This window comes from Sus scrofa, chromosome 18, assembly GCF_054392235.1.
Source record: "Sus scrofa isolate SSC_HxYL_T2T_F1_AM1 chromosome 18, Sscrofa_HxYL_maternal_Yorkshire_Landrace_v2.0, whole genome shotgun sequence".
In the NCBI taxonomy this organism is placed as follows: domain Eukaryota; kingdom Metazoa; phylum Chordata; class Mammalia; order Artiodactyla; family Suidae; genus Sus; species Sus scrofa.
This window is the reverse complement of record NC_139400.1, coordinates 46,735,927-46,751,713: the sequence shown is the minus strand read 5'-3', so window position 1 is coordinate 46,751,713 and position 15,787 is coordinate 46,735,927. Positions and strand designations below refer to the sequence as shown.

Below are 15,787 nucleotides of genomic sequence, written 5' to 3'. Positions count from 1 at the left end.
CTTTATGAAGGCGACTCGGGGACAGTCTCTGCCCTTTTGGCGTCCACTGCTGGAGAGAGGCAGACATGTCAACATCTGACTGTAAAAGCAGCCTGACTCCTAGGGCCGTCCGTGTCTACAGTGGCCCTCTCAGCACGCATCCTCCCTGCCTGGTCTCATTTTCTTCATAGCACTTGTCACTATAGAAGTGACCGGCCTTGTCTTCCCTGTTGCAGTGTAAGCAACGGGCGAGCAAGAGACCGGACTGTGAGACCCTGGGCTCCCATTGGAGGTGAGCTGCCCAGGGAGGGCATGATTGCAGCTCTCTGCAGTGAGGTGTTCCGACAGGGCTGCCAGCTGATGGCCATCTGCCCACAGCACTGCCCAGATCTGGGGCAGCTGCAGAGGTTCTCGGACCTTAGCAGGCACAGAGTCCCTTGAAAGGCTTATCAAAACACAGGTTGCTGGGGCTCACCCTAGAGTTTCTGATCCAGTGTAGGATGCGGCCAGAGACTTTCTAACAAGTTCCCAGGTGATGTTGATGCTCCCGGGCTCTGAGGACACAGGGGATGGTGCATCAGCACAGCCATCACAATGTAGCCAGCAGACAGAAGGGGGGTGATCAAATGACAGAGAGGCAGGGTGACTTCTTACAGCTACGCCAGTGCCCCAGGTGAGAGAAGATAGGGCCCTGAATCAGGCCAGATGGGACTGGAGAAGAGCAAGAGGGCCCTCCAGACACGTGAGGATGGGTGGGGCTGGGTGAGAGATAGGACGTGGGTGAAGAGGGAAGAGTCAGAGCAGCTGGCAGGATGCCAGTGCCAGGAACCAAGATGGGCCTGCAGTTGGGAGGGGAACAGCGTGTTCCTTTGGGACCTGCTGGGTTTGTGCTTCTGTGGAAACCTTAAGAGGGGAACTTGAAAAAGGAAGTTGAAATACAATCCAAGATTCAAGGGAGAAATCTGAGCTGCAGGGACAGATCGGGGGCCTTTGGGGTAGAGATGTAAGCTAAAGCTGTGGGGCTGAGTAAGAGATAGCATGGACGCCCCAGAAAGAAGCCAGGAGACTGGCTTGTCGGGCCAGGCAGAGAGAGATGAGGGGGGTGTCCCGAGGTGCAAAGGGACAGGTGAGCGTCACCAGGAAGGGGCAGTGCCAGATTCCAGAGCGTCTCAGAAACTGAGCAAATCCTGGGGACGCCCCCAGAAAGAACCAACCCCAGGAAGTGGGATGGTTTTTAAGGGTGTTTTAGAGAAACTGGTCCACATACTCTGAAGTCTGTAGTTTTTCAACTCCTTGTTTTACTTGGTGCAGTTTTATTTTGCCTTGATGCGAAAGTCACCTTACAGTTCCGTGATGGTGGAACACACAGAAGCAGAGGAGAAGCCCCCCTATAAACACACACAAGGCATGGTCACCGTCCATGACGGGAGGGCTTTCTTCTCAGAGGAAAGTCAAGGTGAACAACGGAGTGGCTCATGGGGAAGCTGGGGTCAGTTGGTTTGTTTTTTTTTTAATTGCATTGTAATTGACTTTAACTATTGTATTAGTATCCTATGTACAACATAGTGATTCTCTGTTTATATGTTACGAAATGTTCACCAGGTCAATTCTAGTTACCATCTGTCACCGTACAAAGTTATTTCACTATTACTGACTGTCTCTTGGGGGTCAGTTTTTGCACGTCTCATGGAAGCGGTGGGAAGAACAGACACGGTGTTCTTCGTCTTTTTTCCTCCGCACTTGATACTGAGCTAGTCCCCCTTGGCACCTTCCGTGCTGGTTTTACAGGGATTGAAAGGACTCTGACAGCTTGGTTTGAACTCTTTGTGGTACCAGCATATGTGCAACAAAGAGAAGTGATGGCTGTGCGTTGAGTCCCCCGATGGTAATTGTGCCTCTCACAGGTGGACCGTTTGCTTTGTGATTCGTGGTGCCCGTGTGGCCATCCGCGTCTGCACAAACCCGGGGTTTTGAGAACACGGAGGTAAAGTCTAGATGAGGCTGAGGAGTCCGGATCCCGCGTTTTCCGGCTCCTCAGGCTGCCTGCCCTGGGGACACACGCCGACCTGTGCTCTGTCTCTGCAGTTCTGTACGGAGCTGAACCAGCCAATCCTGCCCAACATCCGCAAGTGGAAGGGGCCCCGAGGATGCTGGAAGGTCGTGGTTTCCGAGACGCCCTCGACTCAGCTCCCGAAGGTAACCCTCAGCCGGGGGATGTGGATTTTCCTTTCCCCCAGTCGCAGACGCTTAATGTATTCCTTTGCCAGCATCCTTGACGTAATGCTGTATTGCTGCCCATTTTTTCGCTCTGTGCCTTTCATGTCAAAATGCCCTGGTTCTCATTTCCTGTTTAGATCGGACACGGGCTGTCGCCCAGGTGGAAAGGGGAGTTTGGGTGTCGGGAGGGAAGGAGAAATCCTGTCTGGAACACATGGGGCATTTCTGTCCTTTGGCCGCATCCTCCTTTCTCCACGGTTCCCGCCTCAGCCGTTTGCAGAGAGCCCATTGTTCGTTGACTGAACACTTCAGATTCACTGAAGTCATACGTGGAGTATTCGCTTTCTGCAGTAGAAACCGTGCATGTGAAAGCTGTGGACATTTTCAGCAGATTTTAAGTTTGCATTTTCTTCCGTTGGTGTTGCCCGTATGGATTGGTTGCATCTCTGTATGTGCATTCTCACTCCTCCGTATGATGGTCAAGACTCACCTGGAATGTTCACTCTCAGTGGAGTTTTAGATTTAAAAAAAAAAAAAAAGACTCCTGATAATTACTTTAGGAGTAGAAAAAATATATCATGACATAATGTTCCTGCAAATGCAGATGCCGTATTTGTATCTCTAGCGTGTTTACAACCACACAGGAAGGGTGCTTCTCTGAGTGATAGTGAGATTTGGGGCTTTGAAGTTAGAAACGTTAATGGAGTGAATGTATGTAGTCATTTTTTGATAGGAAGCCGCTCTATGTAGCTCCTACTTTCAAGTGTGATGTAAATTTTATTTCTCTGGGTTTGGGGATATAAAATAGTTACTGCATGTGGCAGCCACTGGACACTGAAACATAGGAAATACAGCAAAATTCGGGCATATGAGGTCTTTACCATGCTAGCCTCTGGCTGTCCGTTCTCAGTCCACCTAGGAATAATAATAATACCACCTTGCTTTTTGAAATAGTATTTGACACGTACATATCAGTTTACAGGGCTCTTACCGTCCATTTAACACGTTTTATTCATCCACTCACATCATTGGAAAGACTACTATGTGCCAGGCACCGTGTTATATGGTGAGAAAAATAGACCTAGAGACCCAGCCCTGCCTATTTTCACGCTTTGCAAGCCCAGGGGCATCCCAGCCTGAGCCGGCCAGAGCCCGGTGGAGGGACAAGCTAGGTAACCCTACTCCAGGTTGGGTGTCAAGGCCACTGGAGAACAGCATGTGACTGCACAGAGGCCAGAGTCCAAGCCACTCAGATCTCTCAGCCTCCACTCCTTCATCTGTAAAATGGGAGCAGCAGTCCCTCTCTTAACTCACAGGGGGGCTACGATTTAAAAAGATACTGTGCATTGAATGCCTGATTAATACGCTCAGGCCACCACCCAGCAGGGTACACGGGAGGTGGCAGGCTGGCCTGGCAGTGCCTGTCCCAGGCTGCAGCTGGCCCAGTCTAGCCAGTTGTTACTGGGGCCAGTTGTGGACCCAAGGGACAAAATCTCGTGGTTTCTCCAAAGATGCAGATATCTGGATTTTAGTGTGAAATTTCCGGAATTTTAAATAGACGCAGATAACGTAAAAACTATTTTAGGGAGTTCCTAGCCTAGTGCAGTGGGTTAAGAATCCAACTGCAGTGGATTGAGTCACTGCAGAGGCTCAGGTTTGATCCCTGGCCTATCATAGTGGGTTAAAGGATCCAGCCTTAGCTGCAGCTGGGTTCAGCTTCAAACTCTGCTCTGGCAACTTCTACATGCCATGCATGTGACCATAAGAAAAAAATCATTTTAAACACTGTCTGGGTCTAATAGACTGTAATTGCAAGTCCCGGGTGTTCAGTCTGTACCAGAGACGAACAGGAGCGAGTGATGGTGGTGGCTGCCCTTCCTCCAGGGCCTGAAATGACCTGCAGGTGCCTTCTGCTCCGTCTCCAGTTTCTCCCCACAGCCAGAGGAGCAGCCCACAGATGAGAATGTAGGGATCTAGTCCGATGAATGGATTTGCCCAGAAGTCACCCCGCTGCTGCAGGGGGGCGCGGGGTGAGCCTAGTTAGCTCTCTCTGGTCCCAAAGCCCCCTTTCCTCCCCACATCGAGGGCAGCTGTTCTGGTCGAGGGTCCCCCTGAGCTGGGGGCGGGGGGGGGGGGCGGGTGGGAAAGGCTCTCTGGAGGGTATAAGGACCCAGATGTGGAAGAAGCAGCGTGTGTACAGCCGTATGCGGCTGGGAAGGCCCGGTCCAGGAGGGGCCCACCCGAGGACCCCCAGACAGTGGGCGGTAGCAGGTGTTTAAGCAGAAGGTGGCCTGAGTGGTACTTTAGGGAGATTACCCTGGTGTCCCTGCTCAGGAAACAGTAAATGGGGGTTTAGGCCCCCCCCCCCTCCCCAAGCTGACAGGGCACATCACATCTCCCTCGCTTTACACCCGAGGAAACACGTCTAGGAAGAATAGTGCCCCCCCACCAAGGTCACGTGGCTAAGAGACTTGGGGGACCCAGGTCTTCTCATTCTTCTTTTTTTTTTTTGCTTTTTAGGGCCACACTAGCGGCATATGGAAGTTCCCAGGATAGGGGTCGAATCGGAGCTGCAGCTGCTGGCCACAGCCACAGCTACAGCCACAGCCACCGCAACATGGGATCGGTGCTGCATCTGTGACCTGCACCACAGCTCACAGCAACACCAGATCTGAGCGGGTCCAGGGCTGGAACCCACATCCTCATGGATACTAGTCAGGTTCACTTTCGCTGAGCCAAAAGGGGAGCTCCATTTTTTTTTTTTTTTTCGCTTTTTAGGGCCGCAGGTGCAGCATATGGGAGTTCCCAGGCAGGGGTCATATCGGAGCAACAGCTGCCAGCCTACGCCACAGCCACAGCAGCCTTTTCATTCTTAAGCTAGTGCTCGCTCCAGTGGGTGGGCAAGTCGATCACTGTAAAACAGAACCACGTAGAACACACAGAACACCGTTCCCCCCTTCCCTCCTCTTCAGCACACGTCTGTTCCATCGCGGCGCTGAGCCCAGCAGAGTGTGTAGCTGGGACCCAAGCTGAAGCTGAGGACTCAGCAGAGGCCATTCAGGATGTGCAGTCATTTCTCCTTTTGAAACAAGCATCCCTGGCCCCTCAGATGACGCTGCTGATCCCACTGGGGCAGCCGAGCCCCCAGCAGCTGGGATGGGGCCAGGGGACAGTCTTGCCCCCTTCTATCAGGCACCTGGTGCAGCAGTGTGAAGCAGGCACATTCAGAGTGGCCCCTCCAACAGCCAGAGGTGGCAGCAGGGGGTTATTTAGCACCAGGCCCTTGACCCTGCCGCCACCACCCCATCCCCCTGCCGCACGCTTTGGTCCTCACAGCGCCTGCCCTGGGGCTCCAGACCCCTCTATGGTCCCCCATCCACCTGAGGAGGGCCCTTGACCAGTTCCAACCCATTGGGACTGTTAGCCTTGACCTCTGTTCACCCAGCGAATATTTATTGAGCTCCTCCTAGGTGCCAGGCCCTGGTTATTGTAAGCGGCAGCTCATTACTGTGCAGAACCAGCCCTTGGAGCCTTATGTTTGATCCTCAGCATTGCCGTTTACCAGCTGTGGGATTTCAGGGAAGTTACTTAACCTCTCTGAGCCATCTGACAGATGGAAATGTACGTGGCTACCTCAGGGACGTGATGGTGAAAAAAGATAACTCTGCGCCTCGTCCGGGCTCCGCCACGTCCCTCCCAAAAGAGGAGCCCAGCCGTATGTGTGTAAAGCCACGTGTAAAGCTTTCTGAAATCACCGGTCTGGGAAATTCGGTGGGGGGACAAGGATGAACACGCTGTGGCTTTTAGATGTGCTTTTGTCTGAGAAGCAGCCCCTGGGCACGTCACCCCAGGACCCGTTGTAGAACCTGCGGCTTCGCATCTCCTCTGGGTGCACCTGCCTCTTCCCAGCTCGGACTGAGCCCTGCGGCAGGCAGACCCCTCTGCACACTCACGCCTCGTCTTCTCCCGCAGGGGGCCGGGTTCGCGGGGTTCCTGTGGGACGTCACAGCTGGGGTGGAGCTGAGAGACGCCGCCTGGCAGGAGAGCTCGCCTGGCAACGGGCACGGGAAACCCGCCGGCCCCAGTCCCTACCTCGCAAGGTTCAAGGTACCACTCTTATCGCCGTGAGGGACCACTCTTCTAAAGAGGAAAAGTCCATTTCTGAACTGAGAGCTAAGAAGCTCACCTTTTTGCCTTGGTCTCTGTCTCTCTCAAGGCTGGGTCAGCATGTACCCTTGGGGTGCCTTGGATGGGGAACTCGTCCATGGCAGGAACAAAAGAAATTGGGGGTGGGGGGTTCAGCTCTGGGCGAGAAGGAGATGAGGGGGCTGCTTCCCAAACCTGAAATACAGCAGAATCACCTGGAGAGATTTCCTCAAAATCAAGGATTCCTGGATGCCTCAGCCACACAGAAGGCCTTGGCATTTGTCTGGTGTTTGGGAGTCACTGGATTTGAGGGCAGCAGAACTGTTCTGAGGACCCCCTTTCTCTTCTCAGGGAGAGGGGATCCTGAGGGGTCGTTTGGGTTGGGAAGGGGCTCAGAGGAGCTTCTGGGTGGCGGGGCCAGGGCAGCCCCGTAAATGACAGCTCCAGCCTTGTCCTGTGAAGTCATAGGGTCAGGCTAGAGTGGTCCCTTACCAGAGAGGCCAGCAAGCCTCCTGCTGGGCGTCTGGGTCACCCCGCTTCTACATGTTCCGGAGCGGTTCTAGAGCCTGGGGGTGGCCACACACCCCAGCACAGTTTCTCTTTGGCGGCTCGGGGCTGGGGCAGCTCATGTGCCAGGGGCTGTGGTGCCATGGTTGGGATCAAGCCCAGGCTCACCCCCGTCACACCTGCAGCTGCAGAGATGCTGGCGTTCCACGTGCCCACACGGGGGGGTGTCTGTGGGCTGTCCTTGCGGGATTGAGGTGTGAATCAGCCAGGTGTCCCGGGGTCCATTTTCTGTGTTAACTGGCTGTACTGGCTTTGGCCAAGCAGGGCAGCAGCCAGAACCAGCCAGTGTCTCTAAGAGGCAGGCTGTTTTTCATGGCCAGTGAGAAATGCTGTGGGGTCACGAATTATTAGCCCAAATCCTCTAAATGAAGCAGCCCCCTCGACAGACACGCAGTCTCCTGTACTTCCTGTCACATCCTAGGCCAGGCAAGTGGTAGGGACAGAGATGGGCCTCATCTCTCCAGGCTGGGTTCCCCCCGGCCCACAGCCTTAAGGCGGTTCCCCCATGGTCAGAGCCACGGCTGCAGAGGGAGCCTTCCTTGAGGGGTGGTGATAGCCACCTGGGGTCACATGTGTAAGACAAAACTGGCAGCCTCCACTTCCTGGGGGCTCCCCCTCCACCCCCCACTTCCTGGCAGTGTTTGGTGTTTGTTGCCATGACAAACGGAAGGGCAAGATTGCCAAACTCGAGCAGCTGAGCCCTGCTGCGCTCTTTGAGGGACTGAATGTGACTCCATGTGTTGGCACCTGTGCACCACAGCCTCTGCCCTGGGAACGCAGCACGGCCAAAGGGCTCAGCCAGCTTCCATCATCACGTGTTTGAAAGCAGGTGAAAGTGACCCTCAGGGCACAGTGGTGTCTAGAGGGGAAAGAACACAAAGGGGTGGGTGGGGGTGGGGAAAGAGGCGGGCCCAGCAGCGGGTCCTGGCAGCGGGTGGTAGGCTGGCCTGTGGGTAAGAGCCACCAGCCACTAGAGCCATCTCCTTCTTTAGAGTCGCTTAGAAAAAGCAAAAAACAAAAATCGGATCTTTCCAGAAGTACCCAATTTTCCAGGTTCTAAAGAGGAGTAGAGGGTGCATGGGTAGGACAAGATGGGTCTTGGTCCTGCTGGGGCTTCGAAACCTCTTCCATGAGCCGCCTTGCCTTCCCTCCGGGGCGAGCTAGCCCCGTGTGCTTGACTGTGCTGTGTTGGGCATGAAGCTGTCCGTGGGTCGGGGGTAATGGATGCAGGCAATGAGGGCATCTCAGCCTCTCCCTGATGTTTTGTTTCCTCTTGCCCAGGTGGGAAGCCATGACTTGACCCTCGTGAACCTTCACCTGGCAGCCCTGACCCTCCCAGGGGGTGAGAACCCGAGCAAGAATCACAGCGATGGGCACCGCTGGGCTAGCTTCACCCAGACTTTGCAGGAGAGCCTGAAAGGTAGGAAACCAGCGTTCTCCCCGGTTGTTGCAGCTCCCACGTCTGCAGGGCAGGCGGAGGACGCTGATCCTGAGCGACTCTCCCGTCCCTCAGCTGCCCGTCCTGCCCACTGAGCAGTGCCCGGGAGACCCCCACACCGCCTGCAGCTCAGGGAGCCCGGCTGCCCCATGCATGCAGACAGCTTTGTCTCTGTGGGTCTAGCGTGTAGGTGTCGGCTTTGTGGCTCTTCAGCCTTTTTTTTTTAAACGATAAATATTCCAAGGTAGTAGTTTTTTGCTGCTGCTATAACAAAGCCAATGCCTTAAAACAATACACAATTTTAAAAATGTTTTATTAGAGTTGATTTATAATGTTGTGTCAATTTCTGCCGTACAGCAAAGTGACCCAGTCATACACACACACATACACACACACACACATACACACACACACACATATATATACACACACACACACACATATATATATTCATTTATTATATTACCTTCTTCATGATCTATCCCAGGCGACTGGATGGAGTTTTCTGTGCTATACTCTAGCACCTCCTTGCTTATCCATTCTAAGTGTAATAGTTTGCATCGACTAACCCCAAACTCCCCGTCCATCCTTCTCCTTCCCTCTTCCCCCTTGGCAACTGTAAGTGTGTTCTCCATGTCTCTGAGTCTGTCTCTGCTTTATAGTTAAGTTCTTTTGGCCATATTTTAGATTCTACATATAAGCGATATCATATGCTATTTGTCTTTCTCTCCCTGACTGACTTCTCTTAGTATGAGAATCTCTAGGTCATCCATGTTGCTGCAAAGGACATTCTTTCACTCTTTTTATGGCTGAGTAATATTCCACTGTGTATATGTACCATATCTTCTTAACCCATTCATCTGTCGATGGACGTTTAGGTTGTTTCCATGTCTTCACTATTGTGAACAGTGGGGCAGTGAGCATAGGGGTGCATGTATCTTTTTAAATTCTGGTTTTGTCCAGATATATGCCCAGGAGTGGGATTGCTAGATCATATGGCAGTTCTATATTTGGTTTTCTGAGGAACCTCTACACTGTTTTCCATAGTGGTTGTGCTCATTTACATTCCCACCATCAGTGTAGGAGGGTTCCCTTTCCTCCATACCCTCTCCAGCCTTTGTTATTTGTGGACTTACTAATGATGGCCATTCTGGTCAGGGTGGGGTGGTACCTCATGGTAGTTTTGACTTGCATTTCTGTAATGACTAGTGATGTTGAGCATCTTTTCATGTGCCCCCTGGCCATGTGCATGTCTTCTTCGGAGAAATGTCTACTTAGGTCTTCTGCCCATGCTTTGATCTTCAGCTTCTTTTGGATGGAAAAGATTGGGGGAAGATATTAAGTGATGAGGCCCTCCCACATGACAACTCATCCTGGGCTCTGCTGCCCCAGGTATGCCCCCATGTTGGTGCCCCTTGCGGGTCTGCACATGCCCTTCTCGTGAAAGAGAGCCAGTTGGTGCCGTGGTGGGAAAGTCCTGTTCTCCCTGGTGGGATGCAGGGACTCAAGAAGCCCTGAAGCTGACAGAGAAACTGGGTTTTAATCTTAGCTCCTTTGGCAGCTATAGGGCATCAGGCCGGTCACTGCCTCTCAAGCCCCCATCTGATGGGGGACCAGCGATGTGACCCCTAGCCTGGGAACCTCCATATGCTACAGGTACAGCCCTAAAAAGACAAAACAACAACAAAAAAGAAATTTACTGTCTTAACCATCGTTTAGTGTACAGGTCAGTCGTATTAGGTGCATTTACAGTTTCCCAACCGTCACCACCATCTACCTCTAGAACTTTTTCATCTTCCAAACTGAAACCGTTTCCATTAAACACAAACTCCTCATTCCCCCTTTTCCCCCAAACCCTAACAACCCTGTGAATGGACGACTCTAGGTATCTCACATAAGTAGACTCTCAGACTGTTTGTCCTTCGGCTAGCTTATTTTGCTCACCTTATGTCTTCATGGTTTGTGGTGTCAGCGTTTCCTTTCCTTTTAGGGCCCAGTGCTATTCCCTTCCTCAGTCAGTGGACACGCGGGTTGTTTCCAGCTCTTGGCTGTTGTGAATCACTGTGAATAATGAACCTGGGTATGCCGCTGACCTCTGAACCAGGAGGTGCTGTGACCCGCATTCCCCTTAAATTACGAATCTTTGCAGTTCCCATTGTGGCGCAATGGAAACAAATCCGACTGGGAACCATGAGGCTGCGAGTTCAATCCCTGGCTTCACTCAGAGGGTTAAAGATCTGGCGTTGCCGTGAGCTGTGGTGTAGGTTGCAGACATGGCTTGCTGTGGCCATGGTGTAGACTGGCAGCTAGAGCTCCGATTCGACCCCTAGCCTGGGAAGCTCCAAACGCCGCTGTGGCCCTAGAAAAGAAAAGAAAACAAAACAAAACAAAAATGATGAACCTTTGGGCTAAAAAAAAAGTCAGAAGGTTATTTAGGTTGAGATCTTTTACCCAAGAGTTTCTAACCTATGAAAAATGATGACTTGATAGCTTTTAAATCTGTGGACATTTCCCTTGTTCTCAAACTCAGGCTTCGGCTTTTCCTTACACGGAAGCACTGAACAAAGTACGCCAGTTCCCACCTTCTCTGATAACCTCAGGCCCTCGCTGTTTTTTCTGATAGCCAGCCAGGCATCCAGTTTATGTCAGAAAACCTGGGCAGGGTATTGTTTCGAGGTGCCAGGGGACTATTGACCCACATCTGACTCGGCCTTGACGTGCCCAGGTAGGGACAGTGACTCATGTCCCTGCCACCCCCTGCTTATAACTAACATCGACCTCATTGCTGCCGGCGACGCGGCAGAGCCGGGATTCGGGAAGCGCTGCAGCCCAGAGGCCGGCGAGGCTAAATCGATGCGCAGAGGCAGGCGGTTCAGCCGAAACAAAGGCTGAGTCTTTATTCCACAGGCGTCTTCCTATCAGGGCAAACAGAGCCATCGATTAGCAGACGCTGGGCCTTTCTGCCCTCGTCTGGAATGTGCACCCCGTTGACGTCGGCGGGGGCGGGTCCCCATTCTCTGCTGGAACTCAGCCCCGGGGCGGGGCCTGCTCTGCAAACTCAGCAGGAGTGACACAGGGCGGAGAGGGGCTCGGCCTCCAGAGAAGACCTGCCCCCACTGGGGACCAGCTCCTGAGACCCTACGTCTAGAGGCTCTGAGGAAATCGGCCCTGCGCGTTCTCCCCTCACTTCTGGAAACTAAGAAAACAATTAAGGAGCCCACCCTGGTGAACGGCCCTTTAGGAGAATTCAGGCCCATGCATATCTGTGGCCTCTAAAGAAGACTGGAGTTCCCGTTGTGGCTCAGTGGGTTAAGAACCCAACATAGTATCCGTGAGGATGCAGGTTCAAACCCTGGCCTGGCTCAGTGGGTTAAGGATCCGGTGTTGCCGCGAGCTGTGGTGTAGGTCACAGATGTGGCTCAGATCCTGTGTTGCTGTGGCTGTGGTGTAGACATACAGCTGACGCTCCAGTTTGGCCCCTAGCCCAGGAACCTCTGTATGCCTCAGGTGTGCTGTAAAACAAAAAGAGAGAGAGGAAGAAGATGAGTTGTAAGAAACCTGGATGATTCAGTTCAAAAAGAGTTGTGTCAGAGTTCCCATCGTGGCTCAGTGGAAACAAATCTGACTACCATCCATGAGGACGCAGGTTCGATCCCTGGCCTCACTCACTGGGTTAAGAATCTGACGTTGCCATGAGCTGTGGTGTAGGGCACAGAGGCATGGCTGTGGCTGTGGCATAGGCTGGCAGCTGCAGCTCGGATTCAACCCCTAGCCTGGGAACCTCCATATGCCGAGGGTGCGGCCCTAAGAAGACAAAAGACAAAGAAAAAAAAAAGAGCTGTGTTGTCATCCCTGACATTACACAGAGCTGAGTTTATTGGTCCTTGGCACCAGCGTCTCTCCTGGTTTCGGAATTGTCTTTTCCAGTCCAAACTTTATAGGCTTGCATCCCCGTGAAAAAAGCTCTACGTGGGAACCTTCTGCCTCCATCTTTCTTAATATCCGTTTTCCGTGATATTCAGTAAATGTAGCATCTTTCTCTTCTTTCTTTTCAAAAATACCCTGCACTTTAAATCTGAGGTTTTTCTCGTCTCTCTGTCACCATTTATTCCACACGTGTGGATCGAGGGTCTGCCAGGCAGCAGGCTCTGCTCCAGGCATGGGGGGCTTTTCTGTTCTCGCTCTTTGTTAAGAGCCCTGGGTTTGAGAGCTGCCTGGGGGATGTGAGCAAACCCTTCCACCTCTCAGGGCCTGATACCCTGCGAGGGCTCAGCAGAGGGTCATGAGCCCTGGCCACGTGTAACTTGTCAGTAGTAATATTCTCTAGTTGGCTTTCCTGTGGGAAGTTGGCACTGATTTCTCAAGACAGCTTGGTTGGGCTTGCCCTGCTCTGGGTGCCAAGGTAGCTGTGATCTAGCAGGAGGGATTACATCTCTGTGGGTCACACTGTGACTGCGGAAAAGGCTTCTGTCCCTCGCGCCCCCTGGAGGAGGCGGTCACGGGCAGGGCACGAGTGCCCTCTGCTGGTAGCTTTGTGTTATTTCCCTTTCAATTTCTTTCTCCAGCCATTATTACTGAAGCACATTTGCATCAAGGAAAAAGATTTGCTGAGGGTCTCAGATGCATTTGGCCCTCGTTTATGAACTGCTTTCCTTAAAGCTTCCCTTGAAGGGTGTGACAAGAATGCCGTTCCCTGCGGTAACCTGGCTCCACTGAAGGGAACCTCGAGACAGGAAGTGACGGTCCAGTTGGGCCGTCAGTGGGAATCCCAGGGAATGTAGCTAGGCCATCTGGCCTTCCTGAATGATCTACTCACTTTGGAAAAGACTTCACAACTATCTCACTTACTCTAGTAAATCAAACTCTGACAGAAATGTTGAAATACTTTAAAAAGAAAAGCTTTCCACTTTGTCTGAGTCTCCTCGGGCCACCATGACAAAATGCCACAGACTGGGTGGCTTCGACAACAGACACTTGCTTTCTCACAGTTCCAGAGGCTGGAAGGTCCATGATCAAGGTGTGGGCGGGGTTGGTTTCTTCTCCTTGACTTGTAGAGGCCGACTTCTCCCTGCATCTCCATGAGGTCTCCTCTGTGCTCCTTAAGTGTTTGTTGAGCTTTTGTTAAATATCTAAGTGTGACTTTTAAGCCTTCTATGCTGTGAGATTTGGAACCCATGATCCAGAACAACAGTGATCTCTGCATCACATCTCCAGATGTGTCACTGACCTACCCTTAAAGTTGCAGGGAAGAGGCGGGGTTTTGCGCAAGGAATTTGGAAAAATTGGGAGAATAACTTTGGGGAGTCAAATGAGAGTCCTCCTCCCGCTCAAAGGAGCTGTGATCAGTGTTGGTTTATTTCACCTCATTCATTCCTGACTTTCTTTCTTCTACTTCCAGGAGAAAAAGATGTGATCGTCTTAGGGGATTTCGGCCAGGGGCCAGACAGCAGTGACTACGACATCTTGAGGAAGGAGAAATTCCACCCCCTGATCCCCGCGCACACCTTCACCAACATCAGCACCAAGAATCCTCAAGGCTCGAAGACGCTGGACAACATCTGGATCAGTAAAAGCTTAAAGAAGGTTTTCACAGGTAAAGCATAAGTGCTGTTCAGAAACCAGTAAGAGACACCCGTCTGAACTGATGCTTTCAGATCATTTGGTCTGAATAAAAGCCACAAGCGAATTTCCCTCCTCTGTGGGCCTCTTTTGGGGTTAACTTTTAGGTGGCTGTATTCAAACAGAGCCACTTTAAGAGTGAAGGAGGGTGTGAAAAATAATGAAAGGCACTCACTGATCTGCAGCGGGGGAAGGCAAGTGTGTCCTGGACAGACCTCGTTCTGAGCTGAGACAGTTTGCACAGGCAGACAGGATGGCTGGGGGGGTCTTGTCGGGGAGCCCACCCCACCGCTGCCGGCTGGCCTATGACCTCCCAGCCCCCAGCCTGACCTCTGGGTCCCTCTCCCCTCTGCCTCCAGGTCACTGGGCTGTCGTGAGAGAAGGCCTCACGAACCCTTGGATTCCAGACAACTGGTCCTGGGGCGGAGTGGCTTCGGAACACTGCCCCGTGCTCGCCGAGTTTTACACGGAGAAGGACGGCAGCAGGAAGGAGGGCCCTCGGAACAGCAGCGGGGTCACCCTAGAGCCAAGTGAGGCCAACATTAAGCACGAGCGATGATGACGCCAAGTCGGTTTTCCACCCGCAACCCCGGAGGCGAGGAGCTCGCCCTCCGGGTGAAGATGCAGAGCCCGAGCTCCGGCCTCAGCCCCGGCCTCGCCCGCCTGCGCCCTGTGTGGACCTCTCTGGACTCTCAAGGAAGGAGCCCGTCCGGCCCTCGAGGAGCCGGATGCTCACATCAGAAGCCCAGGGGAGACCCGGAATATCTTCTCTCTGCCGATGCCGCCAACCGGGGTGCCCCCGGCGGCCCCCCCACTCCTGGACGGCAGCGCCGTTGGAGGCTCAAGGCGGAGAGAGACGCTCCGCCAGCAGGACCTGCCCGGCAGTGCCCGGAGCCCTCGTTTCTGACCACCCGTCTGCGATGTTCCGGCTGCAAATTCCATACAGCTTTTAACTTGAGCACGCTCCTCAGATATTTTGAGTGGTGATTTTTAGTTTTGTTTGGAACAAAATAAACAAGAGATGAACCTACGTGGCTGCAGTGAGAGCCTTGTGTGTGTGTGGGGGGGGTGCCCCTGCCGTACGTGTTTGGTGCCCCCTTCTGATGCCTCTGGGGGGGCTCTGGGCTGCGGGTCCTGAACACGATGCACCCTCACCCCCCAGGAGCATGTCCATTTTACATCCTTACCTTGAGACCTTGCAAAGGCGCCTGTCCCACCGCGCTGAGCCCCCGAGACGGCAGTGAGATCTTTATATCACCTCCTCCCTCCGTCCCGTCCTCCATCCTCGGACCCCTCTGCCGACCGTCTGTTACTTGAAGCATCCTTTGTGCCTCCAGACGCAGCGTCGGTTTCCCGGTGCGGGACGAGGATCCCATCATAACGTCCTCTCCACCCTGCTTTCCTGCTCCCCCCTGTTCCCTTCCGGTTTCCCAGCCTTGATTCCGAGGACTAGCTGTTGATTCTGGAGCCCCAGGAAGCTAAGCCCGGGAGCACCAAGGGAGGGAGAGCCCCTCTCGGGGGTGGGTGTTGGGGGAGCGTGAAGCCCGTGTTAACGGCCACCAGCCACCCTGCCCATCCCCAGACCAGGTTCTCCCGGAGGTCCCCGTGAGGCCAGGATTGTAATGGCCATTTCTCAGCCGAAGAAACTGAACTTCACTTCCGAAGATCTCACAACCAGTACGTGTCCAGCCAGGATCCACACTCAGTCCAGAGCCCACGTCCACGGGTCAGCCCGATGCTGCCAACACTGTGAGTGTCAGTACTGAGCGATTGTGTCACCATCACCACCCGTGTGAATGCCGTGGCTTGTTGGGCCCGGGC

At 53.2% G+C, this 15,787-nt stretch overlaps 1 protein-coding gene across 1 annotated transcript in view; it reads left to right on the top strand.

Annotated features, from left to right (window-relative positions):
* EEPD1 (endonuclease/exonuclease/phosphatase family domain containing 1) overlaps positions 1-14,996 on the top strand; it is a 122,959-nt gene extending 107,963 nt beyond the window's left edge. Inside the window, exons 4-8 of the mRNA XM_013985720.3 lie at positions 2,065-2,175; positions 6,169-6,303; positions 8,191-8,329; positions 13,746-13,940; positions 14,326-14,996. Coding sequence (XP_013841174.2) covers positions 2,065-2,175; positions 6,169-6,303; positions 8,191-8,329; positions 13,746-13,940; positions 14,326-14,525 — 780 coding nt within the window. The 3' untranslated portion in view covers positions 14,526-14,996. The remainder of the gene's footprint in view (positions 1-2,064; positions 2,176-6,168; positions 6,304-8,190; positions 8,330-13,745; positions 13,941-14,325) is intronic.
* The last annotated feature ends 791 nt before the right edge of the window (positions 14,997-15,787 follow it).